The sequence below is a fragment of the Salmo trutta genome, chromosome 31 (genome assembly GCF_901001165.1).
Source record: "Salmo trutta chromosome 31, fSalTru1.1, whole genome shotgun sequence".
Classification (NCBI taxonomy): domain Eukaryota; kingdom Metazoa; phylum Chordata; class Actinopteri; order Salmoniformes; family Salmonidae; genus Salmo; species Salmo trutta.
This window is the reverse complement of record NC_042987.1, coordinates 39,887,052-39,901,597: the sequence shown is the minus strand read 5'-3', so window position 1 is coordinate 39,901,597 and position 14,546 is coordinate 39,887,052. Positions and strand designations below refer to the sequence as shown.

The following is a 14,546-nucleotide window of genomic DNA, read 5'->3' as shown; positions in this document are numbered from 1 at the left end:
CTATCATTGCTATGCAGACGACACACAATTAATCTTCTCCTTTCCCCCTTCTGACAACCAGGTGGCGAATCGCATCTCTGCATGTCTGGCAGACATATCAGTGTGGATGACGGATCACCACCTCAAGCTGAACCTCGGCAAGACGGAGCTGCTCTTCCTCCCGGGGAAGGACTGCCCGTTCCATGATCTCGCCATCACGGTTGACAACTCCCTTGTGTCCTCCTCCCAGAGTGCTAAGAACCTTGGCGTGATCCTGGACAACACCCTGTCGTTCTCCACTAACATCAAGGCGGTGACCCGATCCTGTAGGTTCATGCGCTACAACATTCGCAGAGTACGACCCTGCCTCACACAGGAAGCGGCGCAGGTCCTAATCCAGGCACTTGTCATCTCCCGTCTGGATTACTGCAACTCGCTGTTGGCTGGGCTCCCTGCCTGTGCCATCAAACCCCTACAACTCATCCAGAACGCCGCAGCCCGTCTGGTGTTCAACCTTCCCAAGTTCTCTCACGTCACCCCGCTCCTCCGCTCTCTCCACTGGCTTCCAGTTGAAGCTCGCATCCGCTACAAGACCATGGTGCTTGCCTACGGAGCTGTGAGGGGAACGGCACCTCCGTACCTTCAGGCTCTGATCAGGCCCTACACCCAAACAAGGGCACTGCGTTCATCCACCTCTGGCCTGCTCGCCTCCCTACCTCTGAGGAAGCACAGTTCCCGCTCAGCCCAGTCAAAACTGTTCGCCGCTCTGGCACCCCAATGGTGGAACAATCTCCCTCACGATGCCAGGACAGCGGAGTCAATCACCACCTTCCGGAGACACCTGAAACCCCACCTCTTTAAGGAATACCTGGGATAGGATAAAGTAATCCTTCTAACCCCCCCCCCTTTAAAGGATTTAGATGCACTATTGTAAAGTGTTTGTTCTACTGGATATTATAGGTGAATGCACCAATTTGTAAGTCGCTCTGGATAAGAGCGTCTGCTAAATGACTTAAATGTAAAATGTAAATGTAAATGTAAATGAGAGTTATTGGACTTAGTGGTAACCAGGGTAGAGTGGAGAGTAATTGGACTTAATGGTAACCAGGGTAGAGTGGAGAGTTATTGGACTTAGTGGTAACCAGGGTAGAGTGGAGAAACGGTGTTTTCTACTTCTGGCCTCTAAATGTATTTCACTCCTACAATAGAGAGAGAGCATCGCCCCATAGGCTACAGTACTACCTATAGGCAGTAGCATATTCTCGCATGGAGCAACAGTGCCTCATAACGTTTGTGTGAAGAGTCTATGAATCACTTTAAAATATCCTGTAAACCATATAGGAAAATGCCTCCGAAATTAGGCAAATTGAGTGAATTGCAGACATACAGTATGCTAAATACACATCGAATGTGTCACGGGGCTACAGCATATCATTGACAGATAGTTTGGAAGAGAGTGACGTTAAAATGTATTTAAAAAAAAAAAATCGTATTGGCAAGATACAATAGGTGAAATCAATTGATACATTTCAAAACCAGCATATAGTTCGAGGTAATAATTAATGTGTGGAAAGTTATAAAACATCTGTCTCAGTTTTAAACCACGGAGCGCCTACGGCTGCTATGCAGTCTACCAAACTCTACACACTCACGCGTAAAAGTCATAGCCGTCCGTTATAACGCGGTTCCTATGGGAAGGTGAGATAGCCGTATCAATATACTCTGACGTTAACCGTATCAATACTCTGACGTTAACCGTATCAAAAGCTATGCAGTGGCTACAGGATTCTATCGCGGAGGTGTGAGATTGCTACCTTATTAAAACCCCTATGGAATTCCTCTCTAGATAGCTGTGTCCACATTACAGCGCACCACGGGGACAAACCAAGCCTATTTGTCTGGCTAAACCATTTAAAACATCCGCATGAGAGCGGCATGGTAACAGTTTGATGGGTAATACCTCCACAACAGAATGCCACGTACGAGCCGCTGGGGGGGGGGGGGGCGGCGGAGCGGTATAATGTAGAGGATCGTTGAAGAGCACCTGTACGGGTATCGCTGGGTGTTCACTGCTGAATGGCGGTAGCATCACTGGCTGTAACGTAGGTTAACGAGAGGATTTCACATCGCGATTTACACACACAAACACATTATATATATATATATATATTTTAAAAAAAATTGTGGAACTGGCCATATTTGAAACGTTCTTATATTTGATAATGGATTCACATGTGGTGACACTTAATAAGTCATGCATTTTAGACACTGGCATGACATTCGTTATCTAAATGTTTCTTTCAGTTTGCTGTCAACATCAGCAGAAACACTGGCCCTACTGAAACGATGTAATCAATTGATAAACCCAATCCTGAGGCGAAAAGGATGTCTCTGCACGTCCCCAAGAAACATCAGGGACAGTTTGCGAGGTGAACGGTTCCGTCAATGACAGATACTTACCTGATTGGACATTGACGGCTTGCAGAAGGACAGTGAGAGTGACGATAGTAGTTAGAGTGGGTTTCAAAAGCCACGTTTTGGTTTTCCACCTTGTGGACCATATTTGCATCTCCATGGTTTCTCACTCAGCGCCACAAAACTTCTGAAAAAAAAAAACGGTGCGACCTTTTCAGAACAAAATGTGGGTCCTTTTCCTTCCACAAATCCACAAAAAAAATTTTTTTTTTAAATAACGGTGTGTTGTTGGTAATTGTTGTTACTACAACAAAGCCATAAGTGAAAAACAAAACGAGTTTCTTCTTTACAGCCAAACTGGGCCTCTTGCTCCTCTTTCCCTTATCCCCAGCCCTTAGACTGAAGGTGTACGGGCGTTCAGAAAAGTACCGGAGACAATTCGATTGCTCCGTGAGCCGCGCGCGCAGTCTGGAGGGAGGCGGCACGAACCTCTGAACCGCGACTGGCAGGAAACTGACATGGAAAATGTTCCGTTTTAGCGAATCACCATGCTGGAAAAATTAACTCCTGGTCCCGTCCAACCATCTGTCATTCAAGAGTGACCAGACGTCCTTAGTTTACAAGAAGGTGTTGGGAGCGTTGATTAGGAGTCGTATCAGTTATGTCATATTCTTCATATCGTATTGTCATACGGAGATCGATGGAGGGACAGAGGGAGAGACAATGACGCGAAATAACGGCATGCATTACAAGACATTACAGTTTTATCTACAACACGCATAACATATCATTTATACATTCCACTGCAGTGGTATTGGGGTTTCTTTATAATTGGATAAAATCAATTACATCTGAATGTAATGAAATGTAAATAGGGTAATTTAGATTTAAACAAATAAATAATTCTTTAGCCAACACTATAAAACAGTCTAAATGATTACTTTAATCATTACAGTGTTAGTAATCATCACCTAATTGTAAGGGATGAAGCTATGTATAAAACACTTAAAAGCTGGAGGGATTTGGTTGCTAATGTAAATTAAACGGAGGGGTAGAGCATCAACAGCGATTCCAGGCATTTCCTGAATGCATGAGAAATAATAGGTTAAATACCCAACAAGACCCTAAAACTGTGATATCAAAGCTTTAGTAGCCAAAATGAAATGTTTTCCAGATTTTTAAAGATATCTTTCAAAGTAAGAAACTTTGGAAAGCAAGTGGAGAAGAAAGGGAAGATAATTATTGCAAAAAAAAGAGCATTGGAACAGAGAATGGAAGCACAGGTGTTAGCTATAGAGCTCTGGGCTGCATCCCAAATGGAATCCTATTCCTTATATAGTGCAGTGCACTACTTTTGACCAGAGCCCATAAGGGCCCATAGGGTCAAAAGTAGTGCACTATGTAGGGAATAGGGTGCCATAGGGCTTTGATAAAAAGCAGTGCACTAGATAGGGAATAGGGTGCCATAGGGCTCTGGTCAAAAGTAGTGCACTATATAGGGAATATGTTGCTTTTTGGTACGCAAACCCTTGCCCTTGAGTTGGTTCTCCGCAGTGTGACGTTGAGAGACATTATTTGACAGTTTAATTGTAATAATTGTCACACAAATCCAAACCACATTTAGGGGAGTTTGTCAGTGTTCAGAACGATATCACACAACACACATCAAAGACATGTTTACTCTAAAGTCAGGATGAAGAGTTTGGGTAGATGAATGTGTGTAGTCATGCACAAAGATTAGTTTGTACGTCCTCATTTGTTAAATGGGAATGTGGATCACATAAGGGTGTACTTTCAAACCGTTTTCAAGAGGATGTATATATATGTTGTCACTGTGAATGTATTGTGTTTACATTGTGTGTAGATTGGACCAATTATCCATTGTAGTATCACTGTTAAAGAAGTGTGCTTGTCTATCTGAATGTGCAGTTCAGTCCTTAAATGCCAGTAAAACCAGTAGAAACCCATTTTTTTTAAGCTAAAAGAAGATGGGCAGAGTTTACTCATGATGTTGCCCAATGATTTAACCGAACGAGTCATCGTTTTAAGTCAAAGTATGATTTATTTAGCCTTGAAGTGACAAAACCCGATATGCCCACTTCGTGCAAATCCGAGTGAATGCACTGTCTTTTGCTATAATGTGACATACAAAATTATTTTCAATTGCTTTATTAATCAGAAACAGCTGCAGATTTATTCCTCTTTTTGCGACTGTGGTGAGCCAAAGAGCCTCGTGTACACTCAGCAGCCTGAGCCAAGGAACACGTTATAATAAGGGGTGAAAACGTGTGTTTTTGCACCTCATCTGTTTTCACTAAGAAGTATCATAATCCATTGGATCATTTGTCAATTTTCACTTTTTTTTGTTGAGTTAGCCTGTATAAAAATAAGAAATATGTATGACCATTTTATAAATGCTATCATTTTAAAAACGATAGCATTTTTGTAAACCCGCTTCCCCCCGTCGCCCCTAGATGAATGGATTTGACCACTAAAGCTTCTCTACACGCTCCACTGCTTTTGATTGGTGTAACTTTAGCTAGAAACCACAAGAAAATTAAAGGAACTTATCATTATATTATCATTTGAGGCGTTCATTATCATGAGCAAAGTACTTTCACTTCCCCTGTGAGAACCATGAGATCGGGCTGACTTGGCTTTGCTGTAGCGCACCGAAGCCTGCCAGCAGCCTACCTACCAAAGGTTGCACCGTGTCCATTACAATGTAGGAAAATGCATATCAGCTTTCTTGCAGTATTTATCCCTATCACCGGAGCTTCGACTTGTTCTTTCTAACTATTGCATTTATTTATTTATTTTTTTAATATATTTTTTTTTTACACCCGATTTCATGGTATCCAATTGGTAGTTACAGTCTTGTCTCATTGCTGCAACTCCCATACGGCCTCGGGAGAGACGAAGGTCGAGAGCCGTGCGTCCTCTGAAACACAACCCAACCAAGCCGCACTGCTTCTTGACACAATGTCCACTTAACCCGGAAGCCAGCCTGAACCAATGTGTCGAAAGAAACACCGGGCCTATTGTGTGCCGCCCCATGGGTCTCCCTGTCACGGCCGGCTGCGACAGAGCCTGGACTCGAACACAGAATCTCTAGTGGCACAGCTAGCACTGTGATGCAGTGCCTTAGACCACTGCGCCACTAACTATTTCTATGGCGGATTCGTGGCCGCAATTTATGGAAGATGACAAAACTTTGGAGATAAAAATAGGTGGTGAAATCAAAGATAGGCCAGTAGTTTCCATCTGAGGCGAAGTAAATCAATGATTATGACAATTCAGAACCAACCATAAAGCCAACTGGCGATATGGTGTCATTAAGGAAACCTCAGCAACAGCAGATAAGATTAGCTATGAGATTAGCATTAGCATGCTAGCTAGCTACACTGACAGCTGTGACTTCCCTATATGTTGATGTTTATCAGCTCCACGTAGAAATTCCCACACAAATTAGTGAATATGTACAGTTGAAGACGGAAGTTTACATACACTTAGGTTGGAGTCATTAAAACTCGTTTTTCAACCACTCCACAAATTTCTTGTTAACAAACTATAGTTTTGGCAAGTCGGTTTGGACATCTACATTGCGCATGACACAAGTAATTTTTCCAACAATTGTTTACAGACAGATTATTTCACTTATAATTCACTGTATCACAATTCCAGTGGTTCAGAAGTTTACATACCCTAAGTTGACTGTGCCTTTAAACAGCTTGGAAAATTCCAGAAAATGATGTCATGGCTTTAGAAGCTTCTGATAGGCTAATTGACATCATTTGAGTCAATTGGCAGTGTACCTGTGGATGTATTTCAAGGCCTACCTTCAAACTCAGTGTCTCTTTGCTTGACATAATGAGAAAATCAAAAGAAATCAGCCAAGACATCAGAAGAAAATTGTAGACCTCCACAAGTCTGGTTCATCATTGGGAGAAATTTCCAAACGCCTGAAGGTACCACGTTCATCGGTACAAACAATAGTACGCAAGTATAAACACCATGGGACCACGCAGCCGTCATACCGCTCTGGATGGTGACGCCTTCTGTCTCCGAGAGATGAACGTACTTTGGTGCTAAAAGTGCAAATCAATCCCAGAACAACAGCAAAGGACCTTGTGAAGGTGCTGGAGGAAACAGGTACAAAAGTATCTATATCCAAAGTAAAACGAGCCCTATATCGACGTAACCTGAAAGGCCGCTCAGCAGGGAAGAAGCCACTGCTCCAAAACCGGCATAAAAAAGCCAGACTACGCTTTGCAACTGCACATGGGGACAAAGATCGTACTTTTTGGAGAAATATACTCTGGTCTGATGAAACAAAAATAGAACAATTTGGCCATAATGACCATTGTTATGTTTGGAGGAAAAAGGGGTGGGTTTGCAAGCTGAAGAACACCGTCCCATTCATGAAGCACGGGGCTGGCAGCATCATGTTGTGGGGGTGCTTTGCTGCAGGAGGGACTGGTGCACTTCACAAAATAGATGGCATCAGGAAGCAACATCTCCAGACATCAGTCAGGAAGTTAAAGCTTGGTCACAAATGGGTCTTCCAATTGGACAATGACCCCAAGCATACGTCCAAAGTTGTGGCAAATGGCTTAAGGACAACAAAGTCAAGGTATTGGAGTGGTCATCGCAAAGCCCTGACCTCAATCCCATAGAAGTTTTGTAGGCAGAACTGAAAAAGCGTGTGCGAGCAAGGGGGCCTACAACCCTGACTCAGTTACACCAGCTCTGTCAGGAGGAATGGGCCAAAATTCACCCAACTTATTGTGGGAAGCTTGTTGAAGGCTACTCGAAACGTTTGACCCAAGTTAAACAATTTTAAGGCAATGCTACCAAATACTAATTGACTGTATGTAAACTTCTGACCCACTGGGAATGTGATGAAAGAAATAAAAGCTGAAATAAATCATTCTCTCTACTATTATTGTGACATTTCACATTCTTAAAATAAAGTGGTGATACTAACTGACCTAAAACAGGGATTTTTTTTACTAGGATTAAATGTCAGGAATTGTGAAAAACTGAGTTTAAATGTATTTGGCTAAGGTGTATGTAAACTTCTGACTTCAACTGTATAAGTAGCCTTCATCATTCTTCGAGGTTGGACCTAAACGTGCATTTCCTCTCTAGGACACAAAATTATGTTGAAATAGTGTTGTCAACTTCCCCTGATTTGGTTCTTAAAGTGCCTTGCTCAAGGGCACAACGGCAGTAGATAACATGAAATGTACAAAAATGTCACCAGATTTTTCCCAGTCAGTTTCAGGTCTACCTCTAACCTGTAGGCTACCTCCCACTCTATACACAGCCGTGCCGACTTGCTTCGAGCTATGGTCTCCTGCGCACCACAGGACTCTGTTAGCCTTATGAGTTCAAAGGTTAAAGCCTAGGCGTTAGCTCGGGGAGTTTACACAAGCTTTCAAGTCTCAGACAGGTCATTCCTCATCGTATGAGCATGGTTCACCAAATTACCTTACATTAGCAAAGGGTCTTGCCGTGCATATCTAGGCTGCATCACAAATGGTACCCTATTCCTTATGTAGTGGAGTAACTTGACTAGAGCCCAATGGGTCCTTACAAACTCAGGTGTTCCACCTGTCCTTCAACAGGTTTGGTGTACTGTAAATGAAAAGCTCTGGAGGGGTTGGATCTGTAGTGTAGGGTGGCAGTCTTATGCCAGCGTTGCCCAGAATGACCTCAGACTTGCTGTCTACTGCCTGCTAGCTCAGTGATACTACAGCAAAAAAAAAGTTCCTGCAAAAACCCTCCTTTACCCTCCCTCCCTCCTTCTCCCTCTTCCACCTCTCTTCACCCCCTGGTCTCAACCTATTTCTCCTCCTCTCTATACACCCTCACCTCCTCCTCCTCCGCCTCCTCCTCCTCCTCCGCCTCCTCCTCCTCCTTCACCACCCGAAGCTAGCGTGTACAGATACAGCTTGGCTTGGCAAGAGAGGGTCGGAAAGGCTAGCAAGGTTTGCTCTCTAATCTGGTCAGCAGGAAAATGTCAGAGATCTTGCTCATGCTGCTAGCTGGGCCTGCAGCCCAACTTAATTACTTTAATTTGAGGACCCCTCCTGTGTTGGCACACACAGGCCTCTACGACCAAACCTCAAAAATCTGACTCTCTCTCTCTTGGTTGGACACAATGTGTTTCCAGCACAGTAGGCAGAATGTACAGACGGAACAGAACAGAACGAATGGAAGGGTAGGATCGGAAAATTCCATAACTTCTTATAGAATCTTGTAGAATCTACCATTTTTAGCGCGACTTGAGTTTTTGGAACTACTCTCTATAGTTGAAAGCATATGATTACAACCAAAGCGTTTGTTTGCCAAGCAGTACCAAGATGGCATTGTATAATTAGTCTATAAAAAGTATCCTCCTTGAACAGGGCTAAACCCGAGCAGCTGAAAACATAAACTTCTAGGCGATATTGCTCACCAGCAGCTCTGTTTTCCTGCTTAACAGGCTTTCAATTAGTCTCTTTTCAAGTTTCTTAGATAAATAAAAATCTGTTATTTGCACACACTCCACACTCTCTCTCTCTTTCTCCAAGCCAGGACCCTCTTGAGGTTTCTTCCTTCTAAGGAGTTTTTCCAATACTCAGTGTATATTTTCTTTTTCAGGGTCTATGCCGAGTTACTGTAAAACACAGGAAAAAAAAAAGTGGTTGTAAAAAAAAAATATCACTTGTGTTGCGTAGACAGAGGAGACATTTTTTACATTTACATTTTAGTCATTTTAGCAGACGCTCTTATCCAGAGCAACTTACAGTAGTGAATGCATACATTTCATACATTTTTTTCTGTACTGGTCCCCCGTGGGAATCGAACCCACAACCCTGGCATTGCAAACACCATGCTCTACCAACTGAGCCACACGGGACTCATCTGGAAATGATGGAGCAGGCTCGAGTCATTTGATGCAATAAGATAAATGAAACACTTTTTCACAGATTGGAAGCATTACTTAGCTGGTACTTCTTCTATAAATCAGCCAAAAGACTCTGTTCTAATGAAAGTGTTTGTTTTATAGTTCCCTTTGTAAAGTCTCCTGAGTCATGTACATCTACAGAGTTCCCTACAGCTAGATGTACTGGTGTCTCTCCCTACAGCTAGATGTACTGGTGTCTCTCCCTACAGCTAGATGTACTGGTGTCTCTCCCTAGAACTCGATGTACTGGTGTCTCTCCCTACAGCTATATGTACTGGTGTCTCTCCCTACAGCTAGATGTACTGGTGTCTCTCCCTACAGCTAGATGTACTGGTGTCTCTCCCTACAGCTAGATGTACTGGTGTCTCTCCCTACAGCTAGATGTACTGGTGTCTCTCCCTACAACTAGATGTACTGGTGTCTCTCCCTAGAACTCGATGTACTGGTGTCTCTACCTACAGCTAGATGCACTGGTGTCTCTCCCTAGAACTCAATGTACTGGTGTCTCTCCCTACAGCTAGATGTACTGGTGTCTCTCCCTACAGCTAGATGTACTGGTGTCTCTCCCTAGAACTCGATGTACTGGTGTCTCTCCCTACAGCTAGATGTACTGGTGTCTCTCCCTAGAACTTGATGCACTGGTGTCTCTCCCTAGAACTCAATGTACTGGTGTCTCTCCCAACAATTAGACGTACTGGTGTCTCTCCCTACAGCTAGATGTACTGGTGTCTCTCCCTACAGCTAGATGTACTGGTGTCTCTCCCTACAGCTAGATGTACTGGTGTCTCTCCCTACAGCTAGATGTACTGGTGTCTCTGCTGAGGATTGTGATGGTTTCTCATGATAGCGTTTTATTTTGTAATGTGTATTATTTGATAAAGTGTGTATTTATATTTAACCTTAATTTAACTAGGCATGTCAGTTAAGGACAAATTCTTATTTACAACTGACGGCCTACACCAGCCAAACCCTAACGACGTTGGGCAAGTTGTGCGCCGCCCAATGGGACTCCCAATCACGACCAGTTGTGATACAGCCTGGAATCGAACCAGGGTCTGTGGTGACACCTCTAGCACTGAGATGCAGTGCCTTAGACCGCTGCGCCACTCGGGATTATTTGCAGGGTCTCAATGGGACTCCTTGCTAAAATAAAGGTGAAATAAAAATAAAAGAAAAAATATGTGACGCAATCAGCTAACTGAAACACTTTTTCACAGGTAAGAGCATTACCTAGCTGGTGCTCAGATAGAGCATTACTTAGCTGGTACTCAGGGATAGTATTACTTAGCTGGTGCTCAGAGAGAGCATTAATTAGCTGGTGCTCAGAGAGCATTACTTAGCTGGTGCTCAGAGAGAGCATTACTTAGGTGGTGCTCAGATAGAGCATTACCTAGCTGGTGCTCAGATAGAGCATTACTTAGCTGGTACTCAGGGATAGTATTACTTAGCTGGTGCTCAGAGAGAGCATTACTTAGCTGGTGCTCAGAGAGCATTACTTAGCTGGTGCTCAGAGAGAGCATTACTTAGGTGGTGCTCAGATAGAGCATTACTTAGTTGGTGCTCAGATAGAGCATTACTTAGCTGGTGCTCAGAGAGCATTACTTAGCTGGTGCTCAGAGAGAGCATTACTTAGGTGGTGCTCAGATAGAGCATTACTTAGCTGGTGCTCAGATAGAGCATTACTTAGTTGGTGCTCAGATAGAGCATTACTTAGCTGGTGCTCAGAGAGCATTACTTAGCTGGTGCTCAGAGAGAGCATTACTTAGGTGGTGCTCAGATAGAGCATTACTTAGCTGGTGCTCAGATAGAGCATTACTTAGCTGGTGCTCAGATTGAGCATTACTTAGCTGGTGCTCAGAGAGAGCATTACTTAGCTGGTGCTCAGAGAGAGCATTACCTAGCTGGTGCTCAGAGACAGCATTACTTAGCTGGTGCTTTAATAGAGCATTACTTAGCTGGTGCTTTAATAGAGCATTACTTAGCTGGTGCTTTAGTAGAGCATTGCTTAGCTGGTGCTCAGAGAGCATTACTTAGCTGGTGCTTTAATTGAGCATTACTTAGCTGGTGCTTTAATAGAGCATTGCTTAGCTGGTGCTCAGAGAGCATTACTTAGCTGGTGCTTTAATAGAGCATTACTTAGCTGGTGCTTTAATAGAGCATTACTTAGCTGGTGCTCAGATTGTACATTACTTAGCTGGTGCTCATACAAATCAGTCGAAGTGGGAGCTGATAGATTTATATTTCTCCCTCGTCTTAGTGTTTCTTGAGGACAACATCTAGTGAATGAAAGCCTAATAAACGTCATATGGTAATAAAATGTGGTTGTTACCAGGCTCCTAGCCTCTGATGCGTATTACCCCATTAATTTCCCTTCACTTCCCATCAGCAGACGTTACCTCAAACACACTGTGTTGCTGCGCTAAATTATCCACTTAAACAACAGTTTGTGTGTTTGAGTGTGTGTGTGTGTGTGTGTCCGTGTGGTTGGGGGGGGGGGATACATACTAGACATTGCAGACCACAAATCTACCGGGAGGAATGTGTGTGTGTCTGGGCATGCTCATTACGTTTGACTGTTAGCGGTAGGCTACCAGCTACCCAGTGTGTGTGTGTGTGTGTGTGTGTGTGTGTGTGTGTGTGTGTGTGTTCTACCAGCTGCTTAATACGACCTGAAAGAAAGGGGGATGTGTGCCCTGCCTCTGCTCTCACTTGGAGGTTTTGTCAAGTCATCGCTTAGGTTTCTGCTGCAAAACCTATACAGTAGGACAGTGTAATGGTTTCTTTTGAGCTTGAAGAGAGTGTAGAGTTTAATGCTTTCTATGTGGATTGTCTGTGATACTCTAAACACGCATCAGATACCATGTTCCTCAAAGACAGCCCAGCCTGGCTAATAGTCTCCTTCTACGGTGTCACTGTCCGAGCCGAGCATCGACGGGGCTGTAGAGGGTCAAGAGCCTCAAGTTCCTTGGCGTCCATCACTAACAAACTATCATGGTTCAAATACACCAAGGCCTGTCATGAAAACATGGAAACATTTGGTCATGGGTCCTCAGATCCTCAAAAAGTTCTACAGCTGCACCATCAAGAGCATCCTCACTGGTTGCGTCACCGCTTGTTATGGCAACTGCTTGGCATCCGACCGCAAGACGCTACAGAGGGTAGTGTTCATCACTTGGTCCAAGGTTCCTGCCATCCAGGACCTCTATACCAGGCGGTGTCAGAGGAAGGATCTAAAAATCATTAAAAACTCCAGCCACCCAGGTCATAGACTGTTCTCTCTGCTACCGCACGGCAACGCTGTACCAGAGCGCCAATTCTAGGTCCAAAAGGCTTCTTAACAGCTTCTACCCGCAAGTCATTAGACTGCTAAACAGTTAATCAACTGGCCACCCAGGACTATCTACATTGACCTCCTTTTTTATACTGCTGCTACTCGCTGTTTATTATCTATTATTATCTATGCATCGACAAGTTACATGTACATGTACGTATTACCTGAATTTATCGCGACTAACCTGTACCCCCGCACATTGACTCTGTACCGGTAGACCCCTGTATATAGCCTCCACATTGACTCTGTACCGGTACCCCCTGTATATAGCCTCCACATTGACTCTGTACCGGTACCCCCTGTATATTGCCTCCACATTGACTCTCTATCGGTACCCCCTATTTATAGCCTCATTACTAACCGGTACCCCCTGTATATAGCCTGTTATTTTAATGTGAAACTTTGTTTATTACTTTATACAAATATTTTCCTACTTCAAAATTCAGCATTGTTTGTTAACGGTTTCCTAAAAAAATGTCTTGTCTAAGAACACTGGGAAACCTACGCTAAGTTAACCTGACTTTGATTTTGATTAGCCTTTGATTTTAAAGTGTGTTTTAAAGTGTGTTGTACAATTGGTTTCCATTGTGCATTTTAAAAAGCACCGGATGAGACTTTGTCAATAGTGCACTATGACAGTGTTCTATTAAGAATACAAAGTATGGACCACTTTATACCATTCGACTGTTAGTCAGGCAGCTCGCTGCTTTCCAACTGTTTAACAGCTGAGCGTTGGACAAAACAAATCAAATTGTATTTGTCACATGCGCCGAATACAACAGGTGTAGAAAATATTTACTGACAAGCCCTAGCCCCAACAGGTTAACCACTGGATCAAAATCTATACTGGTTCAGACGAGACTTCGGTTCCCCCTGAGGAGGACCAAAGTAGGTTGATGTGACTGTATTGAGAGATCATGGTATGACACTCCACAAAATGGCCACTCTACTGAAAAGGACAATTGACAACAGACATTTCTAAGTCAAATCAAAATCAAATCAAAGTTTATTGGTCTCGTACACAGATTTGAGATGTTATCGCAGGTGCAGCGAAATGCTTTTGTTTCTATCTCCAATAGCACACTAATACCTAGCAATATAAAACAATACACACATAATGCAAAAAAGTTAAATTAAAGTAATTAAGTAATATCACAACTAGCAATGTCAGAGTTTGGAATATACACTACCGATCAAAAGTTTGGGGTCACTTAGAAATGTCCTTGTTTTTGAAAGAAAAGCACATTTGTTCTCCATTAAAATAACATCAAATTGATCTGGAATACAGTGTAGACATTGTTAATGTTGCAAATGACTATTGTAGCCGGAAATGGCAGATTTTTTTAATGGAATATCTACATAGGTGTACAGAGGCCCATTATCGGCAACCATCACTCCTGTGTTCCAATGGCACGTTGTGTTAGCTAATCCAAGTTTATCATTTAAAAAAGGCTAATTGATCATTAGAAAACCCTTTTGCAATTATGTTAGCATAGCTGAAAACTGTTTGTCTGATTAAAGACGCAATAAAACTGGCCTTCTTTACACTAGTTGAATATCTGAAGCATCAGCATTTGTGGGTTTGATTACAGGCTCAAAATGGCCAGAAACAAATAACTTTCTTCTGAAACTCGTCAGTCCATTGTTGTTCTGAGAAATTAAGGCTATTCCATGAGAGAAAATGCCAAGAAACGGAATATCTCGTACAATGCTGTGTACTACTCTCTTCACAGGACAGCACAAACTGGCTCTAACCAGAGTAGAAAGAGGAGTGGGAGGCCCCGGTGCACAACTGAGCAAGACGATAAGTACATTAGTGTCTAGTTTAAGAAACATCAGTCTCAATGTCAACAGTGAAGACGCGAC

General features: G+C 43.1%; 1 protein-coding gene across 1 annotated transcript in view; it reads right to left on the bottom strand.

Moving 5' to 3' along the window:
- Positions 1-2,943, bottom strand: part of LOC115170192 (collagen alpha-1(XI) chain) — a gene marked incomplete in the record, with an annotated part of 195,147 nt that extends 192,204 nt beyond the window's left edge. Inside the window, 1 exon segment of the mRNA XM_029726559.1 lies at positions 2,440-2,943. Within this exon segment, the coding sequence (XP_029582419.1) occupies positions 2,440-2,554 (115 nt within the window).
- Between the last annotated feature and the right edge of the window lie 11,603 nt (positions 2,944-14,546).